The 22,033-nt window shown below is 42.3% G+C and overlaps 1 protein-coding gene across 1 annotated transcript in view; it reads left to right on the top strand.

The window, feature by feature from the left end:
- PTPRN2 (protein tyrosine phosphatase receptor type N2) overlaps nucleotides 1-22,033 on the top strand; it is a 723,914-nt gene that overhangs the window by 179,325 nt on the left and 522,556 nt on the right. Inside the window, exon 3 of the mRNA XM_075271520.1 lies at nucleotides 21,292-21,405. Coding sequence (XP_075127621.1) covers nucleotides 21,292-21,405 — 114 coding nt within the window. The remainder of the gene's footprint in view (nucleotides 1-21,291; nucleotides 21,406-22,033) is intronic.

The following is a 22,033-nucleotide window of genomic DNA, read 5'->3' as shown; positions in this document are numbered from 1 at the left end:
ACCATTGGAGTCCTGAAGAATGACAAAGGAGAAACAGTTAACATGGTGGAACAGCAGGTGGAGCTACTAAATTCATATTTTGTATCCGTCTTCTCCCAAGAAACTAATGGAAATATCGACATTAATGGTGATGGAGATGAGGGGAAGGAGGACTCCAAGCTGACTATAAGCAAAGGTCTGGTAAGAGAGCACTTAGCCAAGTTACAGGAAACCAAGTCCCCAGGACCAGATGATTTACACCCTAGAGTCCTGAAAGAGATAGCAGAGGAAATAACAGAACCCCTTGCTATAATCTTCGGTAAGTCATGGGAAACAGGAGTGGTCCCTTTAGATTGGAAAAGGGCAAATGTTGTCCCCATCTACAAAAAGGGGAAAAGGGACGATCCAGGAAATTACAGGCCGGTAAGTCTGACCTCGATAGCAGGAAAAATCTTTGAGCAAATTGTCAAGGAACATTTACTTCGGTACCTGGATGGGAAGGCATTAATTAACCAGAGCCAGCACGGCTTTAGGACCAATAAATCTTGTCAGACTAACCTGATTTCCTTCTACAACAAAATCACTGAATGGTTGGACCAAGGGAATGCCGTGGACATAGTATATCTTGACTTCAGTAAGGCATTTGATAAAGTATCACATAACCTTCTTATTGAAAAAATGATTAAGTATGGCTTTGACAAAAAATCAGTTAGATGGATTCACAACTGGCTTAATGATCGGGCACAACGAGTAATACTAAATGGCTACACATCGAACTGGAAGAAAGTCAAAAGCGGGGTGCCGCAGGGCACTGTTCTGGGCCCAGTACTTTTTAATATCTTTATAAATGATCTGGACGATGGAATTATTGGGGAACTCATAAAATTTGCAGATGATACGAAGATAGGAGGAATAGCCAACACTAGAGAGGAGAGAGAGTGTATTCAAAAGGACTTAGACACACTGGAACAATGGGCTGAGGCGAACAAAATGGTATTTAACAGGGACAAATGCAAAGTTCTACATCTGGGTAACAGAAATGTAAAAAACATATATAGTATGGGAGGAATAGAACTAAGTGATAGCATAGGGGAAAAGGACTTGGGCATAATAGTAGATCACAAATTCAACATGAGCCAACAGTGCGGTGCTGCTGCAAAAAAGGCTAATAAAATTCTGGGATGTATTAAGACAAGCATTGAATCTAGATCAAGAGAGGTCATTATTCCGCTGTACTCTTCCCTGGTCAGACCACACCTGGAATACTGTGTACAGTTCTGGGCGCCTCAATTCAAGAAAGACATCGATATATTGGAGCAAGTCCAGAGAAGAGCAACCAAAATGGTGGAAGGTCTGCAAACCATGTCCTATGAGGAGCAGCTAAAAGAACTGGGATTGTTTAGTTTGCAGAAGAGAAGGCTGAGGGGAGATTTAATAGCAGTCTACAAATATCTGAAAGGTAGTCACAGTGCAGAGGGATCTCCCCTATTCTCATTAGCACAAGGAAGTACAAGAAGCAATGGGATGAAACTAAAGGGAAAGAGATACAGATTAGACATTAGGAAAAACTTTCTGACAGTGAGGGTAGTGAGAGAGTGGAATAGGCTGCCACGGGAGGTGGTGGGCGCTCCATCAATGGAAATCTTCAAGCGGAATCTGGATAAACATATAGCTGGGATGATTTAGGAAGACCTGCACTCGCAGGGGGTTGGACCCGATGGCCCTTGAGGTCCCTTCCAACTCTACCATAAGAAAAAAAAAAAAAAAAAAAAAGATAGATAGATCTGCCTATAAATATCTATCTGCCCTGTTATGTATTCTTCTCTATCCCATTGCCCATAGATTTTCCCCTTTTACATGTTATCGCCTTTATACTCTGGCTCTGCAGCAATGTTTTCAACGTCCTCTTTCATTTTAACAGTAATGCAGTTTTAGAATAAAAACCTAAAAGAACAAAAACTTTTTTATTTTCATCGTCTGCAAAACTTTTGTGTTTCTTTGAACTTCACTGTTTTCAATTACATTTCTTTTTTTTCCTACCATGCACCCGGTACATCTGCTCAAGTGCGGTGCCAGGCTTCAATTAAGAATGGGCTCGATGCCAGGCAAAGGTAGATCATAGAAAAAGAGGGAAAAAAAATACTGCGAGTCAACTCCAGCCTGGTAAACAGAATCAGCAGCTTTTGCAGAACTCAACCAGCAACTTTTCATATCAAAAAAATCTTGTGAAAAATTAATTACAGCCTCTTTATTTGTATAAAAAGGAGCATTAATCTCCCCATTTGCAAAACTAATAGCGAGCTGAATGCAACTACAGAGCTGCTGTTAATACACTCCACAATAACATTATGGAAATTGGAAAAGCAAATTGACGGCTTGACCTCGCGGCCTCTCCCATTTAGCAAGAAGATGAATTCAGACATAAAAATGGTTCAGTAATTTGTTATTACTCTTCCTGAGAGTTTGAAGGCAGCGCCATACTGCAGTATCTGAATATAAATTCATTAATTCTCCAGTTTCTTGGCCGGCACGCTACACGTTTTAAATAAGGTTTTAAGGTAACTGTTAAGTAATGGCGAGGAATTACAGATTTGTTTTACATTTACTTAAAGGTGTTGTGTCACCGAAACAATCTCCGCCAGTCCTCATGGAGAAGGAACGGAGCAGCTATACGCACGTGTGTTCACATGATGCGACCGCGTTCTTGTTGAGTTCTTAGGCCTGGTTCGCATCTGTGCATGGGTTTCCATTTGTGGGGTCTGCCCTGAATGGAAACCTAATCTGCATAAGACCCAGCAGACTATATTGGGTCCCTGTGGTTTCTGCATGAAACATGCAGAGAGAAAAGTGCTGCTTGCAGAACTTTATCTCCGCATGTTTCCTGCAGAAACTGAGCTGAAACCACACTGACCCCATTATAGCTAGTAGTGGAAAAGAGAAGTGAAATGACCCTTCTTTCCGTGGTTTCTGCAGATGACTCAGCTGCGCCGTCTGCGGCGTGTGGCTCCCTCCCAATTAGGCCCATTTATTTGGGCCTAATCCGGAGCGGAATGCTGCATGGAATGTTCACACGTGGAATGTCTGTTTTCTAAATAAAATAATCCACACCAGGTATTCCATATTTTGGTCTCCCGCATTTGAGCAAAAATTTAAAGTAGGTCACACCACTGACTAACAGTAGAGGCCAAATGTATCAATACTTGCATATCACTGCTGACATTGTTGCCAAAATTAAAATGAGAAAATCCCTCGTTGCTGGGTCCAAGACCCGGTATCATTGTGTAGAGCAAAATGATGGCACTCCAAAATGTTTGGTCCTTATGTAGTTTAATTACTATGTAGCGTTGGTGAGAATCAGTGGAGAGGCAGCAGACAACATTTCCGCTCAAGCAGCTGGCAAAGATCATGATGTGAAAATGTTGGCACTGATTTGACATATCTGTTGGCAGTTCTGTGTCCGTGAACCAACAAATGACACGATACAGCCAAGACTGACTGCCAAAAATGCATCTCAAACATTTCCCCTCTTTTCCATCCTACTGTTAATCACTCCTGGGGACATGATGAAAGGTAAGGCCGGACTTTTATTTTTTCCTTGAAGAAATATGGCTGCTGGTATTTATAGGATACCATATGCTTATGGGTGGATACACTTCTTACTTGGGGCCTAGACTTCTACTTTACCACCTGCTCTAGTTTTTACGCAGATATGTATAAAAATTTACTGATAGAAAAATTGTCCAAGATGATATTTTTCGTTACATAGGCAAGCACGTGAAGCAATATACCGAACCGATTACAGGAACATTTGTTAGTTTAGGATGGGCATGGTCTTAGGACAATGACTTTGGATAGGTTAATACAAAGTGAGGAACAGATAACAGGGTTTGTTTGTAGTCTGTAAGATTGGTGACACATAGATCTGCATAGTAGCTGTAGACAGAAAAACAACAGACTTTACTTGCAAGGTTACTTAATATACTCTAAGAGCTGTATCAGTTTTAACTTCTTAAAGGGGTTGTCCCATCTCAAGGATCCTATCAATACTAGTAGCCTATGTAAATTGAAGACTTTTCCTAAATATATTGCTTTAGACATTCTGCTTTGTCTGCCTGCTATATGACCTTATTCCTCCCATTGTTTACACAGCGTTGCTATAACCATGGACCTATAGGACAAGTGACATCACTTACTCAGTGCTCTTGCCAGCAGGACAATTGTTCAACTAATTGCAGTTTGCTCATAAAGCAAGTCTGTTATCTCTCTATGTAAATGCACAGATAACACTGAGTCCATTCTGTACAAGCATCTGCATATTATCTGATCTGTATAAGTGTTGTGAGACTTCTCAATGCCGTTCAGCAAGAGGGAGGAGGGAAGAGGAGAAATACAGGAAGTGAGAAGAAGAGACTGCAGGCAAAAGTTGCTGAAACACTGAGATGGGCAAACCCCTTTAATGCTGGCCTAGTTTGTGCCTATTGAACAGTTTTTACATTGTCACATTTTTCGGTGGCACAATTTTAGCAGTTTAGTTAACATATAAATAGTAAGTCATAAATATGAGGCGAGGTTCATACTTGCGTCATTCGGGTGTTTTTGGTGCAGCTATTTTGCCGTTTTTGAGTCAGACATAAGTAGATTCAACAGGATTGGAAAATATAAGGAAAGGATTCTTCTTCCTGCTATATACACTTCTGGCTTTGCAAGAAACTGATGCAAAAAGACTGTGACACCCAGGGCAAAACTTAAGGGGGTTCAGATGGTGCAATCGCATCGGGAACCAGGAGCCTTATGGGGCCCATAAGCACTGGCATCAATATTGAGATTGCAACTTCCATCTGACCCAAAAGCCGAGGAGACCCATAGATTACCCCTAACTACACTACGGGGGATTAAACTCCTTATCACCCGTATCTATCATCCCTATAGGGATGAGGTAGGGGGCCCCGGACAAAAGATGGCACTGGGGCCCACAAGACTTTATTTACACCATTGGTAGCACCAGTCTTCACATCATTTATACGTCAATACCCATATGGAAATATTAAATGTCTAGTTTTTTTATATACATTTAATTACGTTCATATTCCAAAAACACATTTTAAATACGTAAGTCATTTTTTGGGTCATTACATTGCAAGAGCCGTAACTTTTTTATTCTTTAGTGTGCTTGACAAAGGCTGGCACTGAGCTGTAACATTGCCTGTGGGATATTGCTATGCCTTGGTATCCATTGTGGCAGCTGTGCTATTCCATACAGAGACTTCTTACAAAAGAAAACATTTTTTTTTGACACGTGAGTTGATACAGACATGTCCAAACTCTATAGAGAAAGTTTAGTAACTTTTTCCAACCGGATGGACATCAATAATTCTTCTTTTGAGGTCCTCAGACGTCTCCTTTGGTGAAGTGATACACTTCTACAAATGTGTGTTGTGAAGATCAGACTTTGATAGGTCCCTGTTCTTTAAATAAAAAAAAAGTCACCCATCCATACCTGATTTTCACCCCATTGACTAATTTCACACCCGACTAATTTCACCTTCAAATTATTTGCTAATCCTAAAAGTTCACATATTGGCGTCTAATATTTTTGACTCATTTGTTTGATTTTTTTCTCTATTTATCTACTTTTACATTTTTTGGGAAAATCTGATGTAGTGTTAGGACAAAAATATAAAGAAAACTAGAAAAATCTGGAGGGTTCACAAGCACCACTGTATGTGAGATATTCTCCTGTGATATGTAATGAAAGTATATTTGGGGAAATCCTTTTAACCTATACCACTGACTTTGGAAATATTTGCCACAAGCCTGTCCTATGTGAACTTACCCTGATAATCTCTCTGCTTCTGTTCACACAGGGTTTTTTGGTCTGGATCCTGAGGCAGAGGCCGCCTCAGATTCTGGACCAAAATACGGGTAGCTGCGACTGGATGCATAGACATGGCCAATTTAGGGTGGATCGAGTTGCCATGGCAAGCTGGATGCCAGTCTGCAATTTTTTAAAATATATTTTCCCATACAGTGAATGACTTGAAAGCCGAACTGTTGTTTTTTTGATGTTTCGCCAATATACATTCGGCACATTGATATGAATAAAAAGAACATCTAGCTATAAGAAGTTATGGGTATCAGAACATGGCGACTCCAAGAATTTATTTATTTTTGCAAATTTTTGGATTTGTTAAAAGGTTAAAAACTATATGAATTTGGTTTCGTCAGACTTATACTGACCCATAGAATACAAGTGACGTGTCATTTTGGCTACATGGCGAACATCATAAAAACAAAGCCCATAAGAAAGTCACACAAATGCAGTTTTTCTCCAATTCCACCTCGTTCATAATTTTTTCCAGCTTCCCAGTGCATCCTTCAGAATATTAAATGGCACCACTACCAAGAACAATTTGTCCTACAAAAATTAAGCCCTTATACAAAAAACGTTATGGCTTTTGGACGACGGGGATTCAAAAACGGAAATCAAAAAATGCCTGTGGTGGAGAGGGAGTTAAAAAAAAAAAATGAAATAAAAAATTATGGAGAAGAAAATTGATACATTTTTTCCAATAAGATAAATACATTTTATTTGCTGATTTCACCATTCCCCTTTAATATCAAAGAGCAGATGAATAAGATGAAGCGTCTCACGTCGGGGAGTGTTTAGTAACTATTAAATATTGGGATCTTCAGCCATATATCATATTATCATTTCCGATTTCGGCATTGAATCTGCTTGAGAAGTCGGTGTAACAATATGTCATAGCTGGCACGAGCTGATTTCACATTACCTGAGTCTGCATATGGACGTGTTCCAGTATTATATTCCGCTTCTATATTTCTCAGAGGGTTTCTCTGCATTTGGACTACATACGCTGTCTATTAGTTTAGATACGTTATATTAAAACCTGTCAGAGAAAGGAAACCAATTTCATAAGGTTTCCAAATTAATGAGAGTCTGGTTACGTGTTGGTTGCTTTCTTTATGCATCTGGACCTCGGTATAATCTGCCATTCTTAATCATATTTTAATTTTCCCATAAATTGCTTTCATTATCCCTTCATTTACAATACCATGTGTGCTTTACCGCTCATTAATGTGCCGCCTCTCCTCCACCAAGACCAGCTTTTTAACTTGTCGCGGTTTTTGTGCTGTGATTAAAAGGGATTAAACATTTTATTTATTTTTTTACCCTGAAATTATTTTACATGACCGACCGTTGTAGGGTGTCACTGTTAACATTTTCTTGTTTCATTATGGCCAACCGTATATACTCGAGTATAAGCCGAATTTTTCAGTACAGTTTTTGTGCTGAAAAAGCCCCCCTCGGCTTATACTCGAGTCAGCAAAAAAAATATTTTTTTTTTTTTTTTTTCTTTTTAGGGGGGGATGTCTATGAACAGCAGCAATATCAATGTATAGAATCTCCCATAAAATAGTGGAAAAAACAATAAAAAAATAAAAAGTTCTAAATCCCTCCTTTCCCTAGAATACATATAAAAGTAGAAAATGACTGTGACACACATACACATTAGGTATCCCTGTGTCTGACAGTGCCCGGTCTACTGAATATAGGGTATCTGCAGTGCTCCTGTTCCGTCGGGAAGGGGTTAATAGGAGCACCTCAGATACCCTATATTCAGCCAGGCTGAATTCCAAGTGGGGGGAAAAAACTCAGTCCTCAAGCTCAGGGAAGGGGCAGACAGACAACCAAAACACCCCCTCCCCTTTCCCAGCAACTACTGCACCCAAAACCTTTGACCATTTTAATTTTTGAAATTTTCCAGTAGCTGCTGCATTTCCCTCCTAGGCTTATACTCGAGTCAATAAGTTTTCCCAGTTTTTAGTGGTAAAATTAGGGGCCTCGGCTTATATTCGGGTCGGCTTATACTGCAGTATATACGGTATTTATGCAAAAGAAGTGACAAGCAACAAAATGGTAATTTGTGCTTAAGAACGTCTTATAATAAACCGAAGGGCTTCTTTAGCGTCACTTTAGGCACCCTATTAGGTGACTGCATGGGGAGAAGATTCCTAATAGATCATCAGCAAAATCATAGTGTATTATGAGCAAAATATAGGGGCTGGAAGAAAATTGGGTTCAGGTCTTTGAAATACAATATGTTGCAATTTTTTGCACTAGTCAGAATTTTTGTCAGAATTGCAACTTTTAGGCTAAGGCCCCACATTACGGAAACGGAGCTTTTTTTGTTGTTGCAGACTTTGTTGCTTTTTTTGGAGCCAAAACCAAGGATGGCTACAAAAGAAATGGGGTATGTATAGGAATCTTATATTTCTCTCTTTTGCTCAATCCACTCCTGGTTTTGGCTCAAAAAACTGCAGCAAAATCTGCAGCAAAAAAAGCTGCATTTCCGCATTGTGGGGCTTTTGGCTAAGGCCCCACGGGCTGGAGCCGCCGCGCTAAAGCACTGTGGGAACAACCACGGCGTGAATGCATTACGGTTCTTTCCGCAGCGCTTTGAACAGAAAGTTCACTGAGTTTTTCTCCGCAGACTTTCTGAACTTTTCTGCTGCGGATATTTTTCTGCAATGTGTGGATGGGATTAGACAGAATCCCATCCACTTTGCAGGTACTGTAAAACACAGTGCTTTCGCAGTGTGGGGCCCCAACCTAACACCAGTTTTCTGTGTGGTGTAGATTTCTGTGTAGGCACAACGACAGGTTTATTATGCCTGGTATGCCTGTTTTCTGTTGTAGGAGGCATAAAAAGTTGCAATTTCTGCTGAAAATTAGTATTTTGAGCAAAAAATTGCAACTTTTTAAAATTCTGTACGGTTTTCGACAACTCCCCAAAACAGAAACATGGCTACGGCAGGCAGACATATCATCATATGTGCCAAGTGTAATAACAACAGACTTCATAAATGTGCCCTACAAATTTTGGAAGCTGCACCTAATTTTTGAGAACGCATGCACCTCATCATAAATTAGATGAAAACTCTGGCGGGGCAGGGATGGTAAATATTGATGTGAGAAAGTCTGGTCTAGATAAATCAGCCCTATGGTGTATATGCCAGTTTGTAATAGGGCTGGAATAACTGATTTGGGATGGTGTGCCCCTTTTGAAGATACGATCCGGTGGCCTTTGGTGTCGGTGTGTATATCCACTCATAAATGGTGGACACAGATGTAACTGGAAATCTGTAAAATTGTACTCACAGGCAGGTGGTTACAGTATTCTCCGATGAGGCAACAAGCATGACGGATTCAAAAAAGTCTTACACTGTCTACCAGTAAGTATTTGGACACCCATGTAAATGAAGATATCTGCGGTCATGATGTACGTCACGCCTTCCACCGTTAAATAGGAAACAGCATTGGCATTAGTCACATGCAAGATGCCACGAAGTGCAGAGTTGTCCGATTTCGAGAAAGGGGTAATTGTGGAGACCACAGAAATGGTCTATTTTTAAGGGACATAACAAGCAAACTAAATTACCCAAAATCGACAGTGGCCTATGTGACTACGAAGTGGAAGGTGAACAGTGATTGTTGGAATGTGCCCCGAGTCAGCAGACCCCCGAAACTGGGAGATAGAGAGCGACGAGTGCTGGCCAGAGAAACCGCACCCAACTGATGGCTCACATACACCAGGAGTGTCACCAGGCATCCGGGAGTATTGTGTCGCTCAATCCCATCTGTAAGGAAGCGTCTGCTGGGGTCTACCAACTATTGGATAGGAAGAAATGTTGTTTTTCTATTCTACCACTGGTGTCCTAATACTTATTGGTAGACAGTGTACAAGAAGGAGCAGTTTGTCTTAAACTTGGAACCGTTTGCTGATATGGGCGACTCTTTACTGACCCTCATACCACAGTGCTGCCACTTCCACTAGGGCAGATGCAATCTCTGTCTTGACACATTGTCTCCGCCACCTGGGATCGGCCACTTAGGATGGAGCTTTATTTCGCCCAATCAAAGCCTCACAAATATTCACAAAACTAATCTCACGAGGTCCGTCCAAAGCTAACCCTAACCTTTGTATCTCAGTATTAGCAGTCGTGCTGTCATCCATGCATTACTCCCATCTATATATCCTCAGTCTTTGCGTATACCATGGCCCCGATCCCTCCTTTATTTATTATTCCGCTTTTCTCCCACTGGCTGTTTGATGTTCCTCTTTTTAGCTTCAGAAGCCATTAAACACATCTTTAGTAATTATATTGAAAGCATAGATGAGTGGCTGCACATTATTGAAACACTAATAAATGTCTTCACGCTACAGTCCCTCCAGACAAATAGGATGTAAAATCTATTACAATTTAAAGCAGCGCCTTTTTTTTTGTTTTATTTATGATAAGAGTTTATTCAATATTTTGTAAGTGTTGTTAGGAGAAAATTGGATGAATAACTTTGCAGCTGACATCATTTACTTATTTCAGAACTGATTTACCTACGAGCTTTTTCTAAAAGTTACATGCAATGCAGGGATTGCATATAGAGCAACAGGGCCGAGATCGGAAAGTGACGCTGCGGGCCCCACAAACACTATCATTATACTCGGGGGTCTTTTCAGACCCCCGAGTATAATGATTGGAGGCCAGGGATAGGTAAGAAACATAAAAAACACTGTTACTTACCTCTCCATGATCGGGGCAGGCTTCAAGCCTAGTCGTCTGATGTCTCTGACATCACATGACCCCGGCCTGCGTCCCAGGTCATGTGACGTCTGACGTCATAGAAGATGGACTACAGCAGAGGTCGACAGCAGAGGACTGCAGAGAGCTGGGAGATAGGTGAGTAACAGTGTTTTTTTTTATTTTTTTTTTTATCCCCCCTGGGTCTCCGATTATTATACTCTGGGGTCTGAAAAAATGACAGTGTCGGTCGGGGGGGCCCCATGTTAAAAGTTTGCCACGGGGCCCCCCAAACCTAGTTACGCCACTGCAAGGGACGTTATCTACAGATGGAGGAAAGGCAATATAGCCATCTGTATGGGAAAGGATTCTTTATAGTTACTGTAATAAAACTATGGTACACACTAAACTAGGAGGTAGGAACAGCAGATACAATGACATACGATGTCAGCCTTTAAAAAGGGATAGATATCTATCGAATGATGATTGCCATGAGGGTTATTATTAATCTTACAAGAGGAGAATTAGATTTTTGGAGAATTCATCGAATCACTGATTTATTAGGATTATGATTTATTAGGATTGCTGTATTTACAATCAGGTAAATTGACAATTTTACAGAAAAGATTGCTGTGAGTTAATGTATCTGTGCAGTTTGGCATTTTTCCTCCTAGGGTTTTTTGTCTTCCTCTGGATTAATGCTGTAGGTTATACTTGATGGACCACCCTAAGGTGCACATGGTAGCATACCTCCCAACTTTTGAAGAACTGAAAGAGGGACAAAATGTGCGGCGCGCATAGTGCGCCGCGGAAAATTTAACCCCGCCCACTTTTGTGTTGACCCCGCCCACTCATTAATTTTTCATGTGCCCGCACACAGTATAATCCTCCTATAGTCACCCGTAAATTATATGTCCCCCCTCTATCTCTCCCCCAGTTTCATATACACCCTTCATCTGCCCCAGTTTCATGTCCCTCTTCCATCTCTGCCCCCAGATTCATGTCCTCTCCATCTCTGCCCCCAGATTCATGTCCCCACATCTCTGCCCCCAGATTCATGTCCCTCCATCTCTGCCCCCAGATTCATGTCCCTCCATCTCTGCCCCCAGATTCATGTCCTCTCCATCTCTGCCCCCAGATTCATGTCCTCTCCATCTCTGCCCCCAGATTCATGTCTCCCATCTCTGCCCCCAGATTCATGTCCCCCATCTCTGCCCTCAGATTCATGTCCCTCCATCTCTGCCCTCAGATTCATGTCCCTCCATCTCTGCCCCCAGATTCATGTCCCCTCCATCTCTGCCCCCAGTTTCATGTCCACTCCATCTCTGCCCCCAGATTCATGTCCCTCCATATCTGCCCCCAGATTCATGTCCCCTCCATCTCTGCTCCCAGATTCATGTCCCACATCTCTGCCCCCAGATTCATGTCCCCACATCTCTGCCCCCAGATTCATGTCCCCTCCATCTCTGCCCCCAGATTCATGTCCCTCCATCTCTGCCCCCAGATTCATGTCCCCTCCATCTCTGCCCCCAGTTTCATGTCCACTCCATCTCTGCCCCCAGATTCATGTCCCTCCATATCTGCCCCCATATTCATGTCCCCTCCATCTCTGCTCTCAGATTCCTGTCCCCCATCTCTGCCCCCAGATTCATGTCCCCACATCTCTGCCCCCAGTGTCATGCCGTCCTCTCCTTCATCTGCCCCCAGATTCACGTTCCACCTCCACATTAAACTTACCTTCTCCCCCGCTCCCTCGCCGCTCTCTGCCCGCCTCTCTCGCTGACACATGCGGCTGAAGCAAGGAGCTGACACAGGTCAGCTCCTCGCTTCGCTGCTGCCCGCCTCTCTCCTTGACACACGCACGTGAGCAGCTTCAGCCGCGTGTGTCAGGGAGAGAGGCGGGCAGCAGCGAAGCAAAGAGCTGACCTGTGTCAGCTCCTTGCTTCAGCCGCATATGTGTTCAACTCAGATCTGCGTCCTCTGGACGCAGATCTGAGTTGAAATCGGGACATACCTCCCTCCAACCGGGACCGCGGGACATGTCACCCAAATCGTGACTGTCCCGCGGAAATCGGGACGGTTGGGAGGTATGTGGTAGAGCTGTGTGTACAGAGTCTGTATGGCAGTATACAGAGCTGTATGGCTCCAGAGCTGTGTGGCTCCCGAGTGCTACTGAATTTACAGATACAAGGGCACATATAAGCCCGGTGTGCCTGGTCTGTAGACATCTTTCTCTTTGTGTCCTCCATTGCTATGGTTTACATTTAGAACTGGGTTTAGGTCTCTGCTGCCTATGGCTATACGTATTTATAACCTACCCTGATATTTATTGACAGCCTCTCCTTCCCTATATATATCTTTATTCCATTGGGGATGATTATATCTATAGTCTCAGCATTCTCTTATGTGACATTGGATGTTGTTTCCCCTCTCTGTGCACTATTTGTTTTCACTATTGTTGGCTATTGGATTACATAAAATCTTATTATTATTATTACTACTGTGAGTGCTCTGTGGGTATAACACTATTGCTACTATATTGTGCTACTGTACAGACTCCATCCAGTGCTGTATGTACAGTATATAAATCTGTAAAGGGGTTGTTCTGGATTTTAGGATAGGTCATCAATATCACATTGGCTAGGGCTTCTTACTCCTGGCGCCCCTGCTGATCAGCTGCAGTATACTGGAACTGTAGAGCTGTGCACACTGTATGGCGCCCAGAGAAGGAGCTGTAACAAGTAAGTGGGACAAGGTTGTAATAACATGGCACGACTGCTATGAAACAAATGGCAAGCACTGTAAACAGTCATGGCTTACTAGGATCAGTTCCATGGCCCCTTCAAAAGCTGACTATCTTCTACATGACCGATCCTGTGGAAAGAAGGGATGAGACCACCTCTTTAAGTCTCACACTGTGGCAACAGTTTACAGCTGATCGCCTGGGGTGCTTTCAGCCAGACCACCAACAATCTAATATTGATGACCCATCCTCGGAGTAGAAGGATGCAGATTTTTTTGACCGAAAACCGAAATCAAATTCTAAAAAACGCAGGGGAAATATGAAGAAAGCCGTAATACTTCTGGCATTGGTTCAGAAAGCTACAACAAAAGCTGTACCCTTCTCTAACTTTAGGGGGCAGTATTTTGGCAAATGTACTGTACTTTTCAGGGATGGGACAAACCTGAACTGGAAGATTGTGACTGAAAATTCAAAATTATCTAGCAAATTTAAGGAATTTCTCAATTATGTAGATGTAGCATTTTCTGAGCAAATGGTTACATGCAAGTTCTGCCACAAATTGTATAGTAACATTTTCAGCAAATTTCAATGGCAGCCCTAGTTATATTAGAAAGCGAAGATAAAGGGAACCGGTTTCAATATGGGGACGGACAGCTACACAACTGGGCTATTTCAGACACTAAATCCCTGGTGCGTAAAGACCTGTGGATGGTTTAGTGTACCTTTTTTATTTCAGTGCAGCTGTATACGGTATGTATAAAGGATATCACACATTATACTATCATGAATGGCAACGTTTAATGGCCCCACTAATGGTAACCACTGAATCCTATGTATCCTGAGCCTGAGATGAATAAGATTTGGTTCATGCCTAGTGAGATGTATTTGTAGGACGCTGGTATACCGCTACGTGCCAGGTGCTGTTACTAGTACTGGCATTAGAAGAGGAAATACAATTTACAAGGTGGCCTGTTATATAATCCATTTAGGCATCTGGGGTCCATCATCCACAATACACCAGATGGATTCTCCAAGCGACTGATATTCAGAATAACTGCAAAAATATCAAAACAATTGTATACAGTGAAAGAGAACTTTGTACATGATGCGAAACAGACTGCTGTATACTTCCCCTACAAACTCCTATATGGTCATCCTGTGAACTTTTGTGCCTCTTAGTAATAAATCTACAATATGCCGTCCATTCTTCTACTATATACTTTTTCTTTTGGTATGTATTCCTTTTTGCAGTATTTACTCTTTCTTTTGGTATACATTGTTTCCAATATTGTTAAGAAAAGGACTCCAAGCATAAACCCTCAATAAAATGGCGCTGAAAATATTAGACCCTCACTCACTTTCCTATGTCGTGGCTTGGAGTCAGGATATACTGTAGAATATATACACTTTTACTTGTGGTAGATAACCAAAGGCGCTCTGTGACAGACCGCAAAAATAGTAGACACAAATGGAGTCTGAACGGTCCCATTGACTATAATGGAGTCCATTGGGTGTCCATTAGGGTTGAGCCGATCCTGACTTTTCAGGATCAATTTTAAAATCCGATTTCCGATCAATTTTTCATTCGAACCCGATCTCGATCCCAATTCCGATCCCAATGCAAGTCAATGGGATTTTTTTATTAATCGGAGATCGGATTTTAAAAGCAATCCTATTCACTATACAGCATGGAATCTAACAATTGTTAGAATCCATGCTGTGTAGTGAATCACTAAGTAGCCAGAGGATTTTTTTTTAAAATCCTCTGGCTACTTAGTCCCCCCTGGTGTCCACTTACCTCCAGACATGGCTGGTCCGCTGCTCTTCGCTTCGCTTCCGGTCCAGCTGCCGTCTTCTCCGCCTCGCTGCCCCCTCCCTGCCAACTGGTTTTATGCTTCTTTATCATTACTTCATGTACTAAGTCCTATATAATACTACACTCAGAGCGCTCGGTGTCTCTCCCCTTTTGTTTTTACCCTGCCTGGTTAGGAGAGTGTGGGCGGGTTAGGAGAGTGTGGGCGGGTACTGGGAGGGAAGACGTCACGTCTCCCCATCCTGTACCCGCACACACTCTCCTAACCTGGCAGGGAGGGGGCAGCGAGTAGAAGAAGACGGCAGCTGGACCAGCAGCGAAGCGAAGAGCAGCGGACCAGCCATTTCTGGAGGTAAGTAGCTTTAGTCTCCCATTAGAATGAATGGAGGCAGCCGGCGCGCAGGGGGTTAAGGCTGTGTGCCGGCTGCTTCCATTCATTCCTATGGAACCGCAGTGGAGCCTTCACACTGAGTATACACTATATACTCAGTGTGAAGGCATTGTGGGAAAAGATCACCGATCTCGATCCTACATAAACAGATCGTGTTCGGAATTCCGATCGCGAAATTTTCTCGATCGCCGATCGGAAACCGATTTTTTCCGAACACCATCGCTCAACCCTAGTGTCCATCAGATGCCTTTTTGTTCTTAAACTGAAATAACCAGACATAAAACAGGTCAGTAATATATAATGGACCTGTGCCTGACAGATGTGAGCCTTGCCCAAGCCAATTACTCTTTTCTTTTCCAGTGTTTTTGATACTTGGGCGTCATTTGCAGATTTTCCCCATAGAAGTTCCATCTATAATACACGTGGTCACGATATCCCATCACTTACCATCACATTTAGCTGCACAAATAGCATTTGCCTCCCTATCAGCCGATACCGTTTGTGTTGGCGACACATAGACGACGTGCTGCGCCTTGGTAACAGCTATAGGGAAAGCAATGTGTTCAATGTGAAAAAACATTCATTTTCTATTAGCTCTGCATTGCAAAGCAATAAAGCGCATTAGAAGACAATTAACACATTTCTAATTAGATGTCAGCAGACAATCTGGCACCTGCTACATCTCTATTAATGAGGATAAATGTAGCGCTATATTAATTGGAATTTGGTTTATTTGATTGAAAAAAAATATGGTATTAAAATTGTTACATGGCAAGTTCATATTGCTTCATGCTTAGAGCAGACCTACAAGCAGTGAGGTAATGGACATGTTCCTAATATCAGTAACATTCTGTATTCCAGACCAAGGCGCTCGACATCATGTATTATTGTCAGTGCAAAACTTTTTGATTCTATGCAACCAAAAATCGTTCTATTTAGCAAGTGTACGAAAGGTCCTGAGACATTTATTGTCCAATAGAGTATGACCAGTCTGGCCTATTGTGGTCTTCTCTAGTCTACTGAAAAAGTATACCAGTGGTGGTCGAAGATTAGGTCACCACAAACCCATAACCCATGACCCACAGGTTTGTTCATTTATGTTACAGGGAATCTGTCACCATACCCCGACATATCAACCTAGCCCCGCATATAGATAACTTAGGGTCACCTGACTTAAACTGTGTTATTTCCTTATGTATTGTTGTCTCCTTTGCTGAGCTATTGCTCTTTTTTTGTCACTATACAATGAGCTCTTTGGTGCAACCGGAGCGTTGTCATTTGCTCCAAAGAGCTCATTTGCACATTGCAAAATGGCAATACCTCAGCAATAAAGGCATCGATACTCAAGGGGAAAGCACTGTTTGATGCAGGTGACCCAAAGCCATCTATCTTCAGGGTTGGGTTGATGTGCTGGGTTCTGGGGACAGACTCCCATGGCTATGCTGTTAATATAATGTCTGCACTATATTCATAACACACGACTCACTCACTTTGCATTAAAATCAGGGATGGACATACCATTCTTGCAACCTGTGCAGGGGCCCAGGAACTGAAGGAACCCACTATCACCCTAAAGCAGCTTCCTACTGTCTATTAGACTGCATATAAATGCCTGAGCTATTTGAATTATATTTGGAGATATCTTGGTTTTCCTGAAATGGATGATTTGATCATGCACATGCAGCAAGGGGATGGGGGTAGTAGTCAGTACAGTTAGGTTCACGATGGCTGGGGTGGTCTCTAGCAAAACATCTTGCACTCCTCAGAGCTGGTGCAATAAAGGGGAGGCCCACAGTGTGGATGTCTATGATAGTAGTATTCCCTGGGGCACACCCTGGCGTAATGCCTCCTGTTTGCTGGTGTTTGGAGCACCATTGATGATGAGGTGCAAGATTAAATGAGCCAGGTAACGGTAGTTAATGTGGCAAATAACTGTAATTTAGCAATTGACATCAAATATCTTGAGCTATGTGCAGACAGTTGTCCGTAAAATGGAAGTTCAGTTTTTGAAACCGATAGGCTTAGGCAAAGATTTAGAGATGTTTTCCCTGGGTCAGCAAAGTGAGCTCTTTCTTTTACAAATTACCTACAATACCAGGACTGCAGGGTGTAGGTCCAAATAAGCTTCCTAATTTGTCTACTGAATCAAGAGGGTGGTGACTAAGGCCACCTCCTGCTGGGATGCTCAAAACGTGAATGGAGGCAGCACAGTGGCTCAGTGGTCAGTGGCAACAAGGCTTCGGGTAGGATGGCCACCATGAGGCCAATGAAGACAATGATAGTCAGAACAAAGACATGGTACCAGTACTTGTAAATCCTGGTCCTCATAATAGTCCAGGGAGACAAGTCGGACTTGATTGATAACCTTTCTTTTTCTTTCACGGGGTGGTGATTTGTGCAAGGCCACATGTTTTCCACAAACCGATTTGCTGAGCAGTTGTCTACCAACTTCTGGCACCCTCATTGTGTGCCGACACCCTGATCTTGCATTCGCATGACCGAGTATAGTTATTTACGATGTTAGTAGTCCCTGCCTCTCACCACATACTGTCCTGTAGTGATTATAGTATAGGGGAAGGGACTCCAAGCATTAAAGATAACTACAATGCTTGGAGTCCTGCTTCAGTATAAGGTGCAGGCTGGTAAATCTAGTCTCCCGCTTTTCAGTTCCCCTCACCCACTTCACCTCAGTTTTTTTCATTTTCTCTTGTTGTTTTTTTCAGGAACCCAAGAGACAAAGCATACAAAGCTGTTACTGACTGAGCCACAAGCTCTATTAGTTTCGATACAAGTTTTTTTTCAATTTTTTTCGTATACCAAGCTGCAATAGTATTGCACTGCTCTATATAATGTAATGTATATAGAGAGATCTCTATCTGCCAGTACATTGTATACTTAAAAATAGATTTTCTAAGTGTACAATGTACTGGCCTATAGAGAGATTTCTCTTTGTATCTTACAGATAAAGAAAAAGTTTAGTATGAGAAAAAAATGAATTCAATGATTGCAGTAAGTGTTAATTCCAATTCATATATTCCATTCTATTAGTGTATCTTGTACTGTACATGAACATCCATGCAGGGAATAAGAGAGAATAAGCCAGTCATTGAATTACATTAGCCTTTTGTATGTGAGATGGAGGAGCAATCTGAATTGGGTCCCCTCCCCCACAGGAAGCTGCTTAATGAACGATGCTCCAAATAAAGACTAATTAGGGGATAATTAGTAGGTATACTCTAGAATCTGCTGATGAGGAGGCTGTCATGTTGTTCTGATGGCATATAACTAAATAAATGAGGCTTCGTCATTACGCCATTTTCCTCCGAGTTTTCTTTCCCTTTTTATATTAGAGAATACACTCCAGCTAATTTGACACATTATGCTGTTTAGTGCGCCTGCTTTTAAGCACATAGACAACATTGCTTGTTATGTATTTTGGGTTGTCATATAAATGTAGGAATCCTTCTGATATTCGCATGTTTTTACTAATGTGCATAAGTGCAACGACTAATAGTGAAAAAAAAATTCTGATTTATCCTTGCTTATGCAGTTTATTTTGCATTTGTGATTAAATATATGTTAATGTAGCAAAAAAATTAAAGCATCAGAAATGTGACATGTGGATTTGCCTTGAGGCCAGAAAAAAAATACAGTGTATTACAGTCCCATCCACACATTGTGGAAGAATTCATGCAGAGATTTTCAAAACCGCCACTTTTCTAGCTGCGTTTTTGCCTTCTGATAATCAATCAAAATTCAACAAGGGTTCGGCACTTTGCATCAGCTATATCATGGGGTTGCAGCATTCAGGCGAGTCCTGAAAACAAAACACAGTGCCATACTTTATGTAGTGGCTGTGCTTGGTATTGCAGCTCAACCCTAATCATTTGAACGGGACTGAGATGCTACCAGGTCACCTTATTGATGAACATGATGTCACATAGCCTCTTAAGCAGCACTGTTGCTTCAAATAGCGGGTCCGACCCCTGCTGATCTTCACCTGAAAGGCCCGTAGAACCCCTCATCTGCGCCCCGGTCTCCGTTTTGCAAGTTTCCATTTCCTGCACAAAACAGAGGCAGGAGATGGAAACCTGCAGGACTCTTTCTCACCCATTCATCTGAATGGGTGAGAAAGATGTCCGGCCGTGAGCGGCAGTGAGTGTTTTACGCTCTCCGCCGCGAAACCGGGTTTTTTAATCCGGACTTAGAGTCAGACATGCAGTACTCTGTGTCCGGATTATAAAAAAAACGGTTTTGTGGCGGAAAGCATATAATGTTCACCGCCGCTCACGGCCGGACCCAGTCTGTACTTTCCGTCTTCTTGCATGCAGAAGACGGAAACCACAGAACGGAGACCGAACGCAGGTGTGAACCTAGCGTAAGGCCGGGTTCACACAGGGTTTTTTGGGCCGGATTATGACGCGGAATCCACGTCAGAATACGGCTCAAAAAATCGCCTCCCATTGAAAAAAGAAGCAACCTGCCCTTTCTTTAGGCGGATTCCACGACTGCCTGACGACACCTCCCTCCCAACTAGGCCCATTCATTTGGGCCTAATCCGGAGCGCAATGCCTCGATTGGATGCTGGTGCACTGCACCGGCATCTAGTCGCTGTTATCTGTATTTGTACTGGAATCTGAGGCGGCCTCCGCGTCAAGTTCTGGCCCAAAAAACCCAGTGTGAACCCGGCCTAGCTATATAAGGCAGAATTATAAATGTAAACCATAAGGCTAAGAACACTACTGGAAAAACTGCAGCAAAACCGCATTGCGTTTTTTCCAGCAGTACCCTTTACAAAATGTCTGGAGAGGCTTCCTCTGTGGACTTTGTGCCTCCCTTATACCTATAGGGTAACCGCCGGTGTTTCCATAGGTGTAATTGACATGCTGCCATTTCCAAAACCGCATTTGCTGTGCATATTTTTTGCAATGTGTGGATGATATTTGCTAGAATCTGCTTTCTAGGGACCATAAAACACCACTGTTTAAACTGCAGTGTTTATACCACGTGGGGGGGGGGGGGGGGGTCGGCCACAAACCCAAAAATCTGAGTTTCTGTTTGTGACAGTAGGCACAGGTAATGTATATACAATTGTGGTCTAGTACATTTGTTTCCTTTAGGGGGTGGTGTATGAGACAGTGAAGAACCCTTGGGTCAGACAAGGCCCCGTCCGGTCTCGCAGTAGACATAACACTGTTTCTTCAGGTGTGTTCCTTTAAGGAAAGTGTAACAGTAAAAAGTTGAAGTTCACGGTTGTTGTGTTTTTATCAGTATGCTATCTAATCTTATTTCCACTTCTATAGAAAGAATATATAACTCATTTCCCATTCATTATCATTCATTATTTTTTACTATCACTCATTTCCTATTCGATGCCTGCAACAGAAAGCAGAATTCAGATATGGAAAATAATACATTTCTTGTCACATTTTCAGCAATCAACAGACTAGACAAACACCAATTAAAATCCGCGGCTACATTATCAGCGCTGCTAGATACTGTATATCTTCGTCATACACACTCAGGAGATGGAGATTTCTACGCTGGCGGAATGTTAATGTCTGCTTTTATACAAGATTTATTGCCACTCTTTATTTTATATGTTACTTCGACAGAAAAAAATCATCAATCACGTAATTTTTGTTTTCCCTCTTTGCATTCTAAGTACTGTTTATCTGCCGCTCCGAGTCCTGAAACGTCGCCTACGATGATATAGGACTGACTTCTCAGAAGTTTTATAATATGGCTTTTATTTTCTCTTAAAAGATGGCGTGTTTGGGAGATGTCAACGACTACCGGCGATAGACGTGTTCAAGTATGACGTTTCGCCCCCTGTTATCCAACGTCTTAGGACCGTACTACAGAAGCTCTCGCATAGAGGTAACCCGTTGTCTTTAAGCCTCATTGAAAATGGGCGCTCCCATTTATGTCTGACTTTATGCTTCTCACTAGGGTTGAGCCGATCTTGAGATTTCAGGATCGATTTTAAAATCCGATTTCTGATCATTTTCCAGCCGATCCCGATCATGAAATTTGCTCCATCGCCGATCGGGATCCGATATTTCCCGATCAATCAACCCTAATTGTATATTATATATACAGTAGGGTTGAGCCGATCTTGAGATTTCAAAATCCATTTTTCGATCATTTTCCAGCCGATCCCGATCGTGAAATTTGTTCGATCGCCGATCAGGATCCGATCTTTTCTAATCCCGATCGCTCAACCCTAGTTCTCACATTATTTTGGTTGTATTCTTGGGCTAGTGGGTTTGTTCTGTACGTTGATATAAAAAATTTACACGTAAAATTTTTAGTAAACTTTTCAATGAAAATGTACAGACAAAGATGGTTGCTTTAGCACAGGTGATCTTGATCCCAAATGAGCCCCTATTTGTTACACCATATTGGTTATGTGTGTAGTCATGAAGGCATTTGGCCAAGAATATGTTTTCCTTAGGATAGGCCATAAATATCTCATCATGGAGATCACAGGGGTCCAATGGACAGG

Source organism: Leptodactylus fuscus, chromosome 4 (genome assembly GCF_031893055.1).
Source record: "Leptodactylus fuscus isolate aLepFus1 chromosome 4, aLepFus1.hap2, whole genome shotgun sequence".
Taxonomy (NCBI): Eukaryota; Metazoa; Chordata; class Amphibia; order Anura; family Leptodactylidae; genus Leptodactylus; species Leptodactylus fuscus.
The sequence above is the reverse complement of the archived record's forward strand: the minus strand, read 5'-3'. Positions and strand labels throughout refer to the sequence as shown.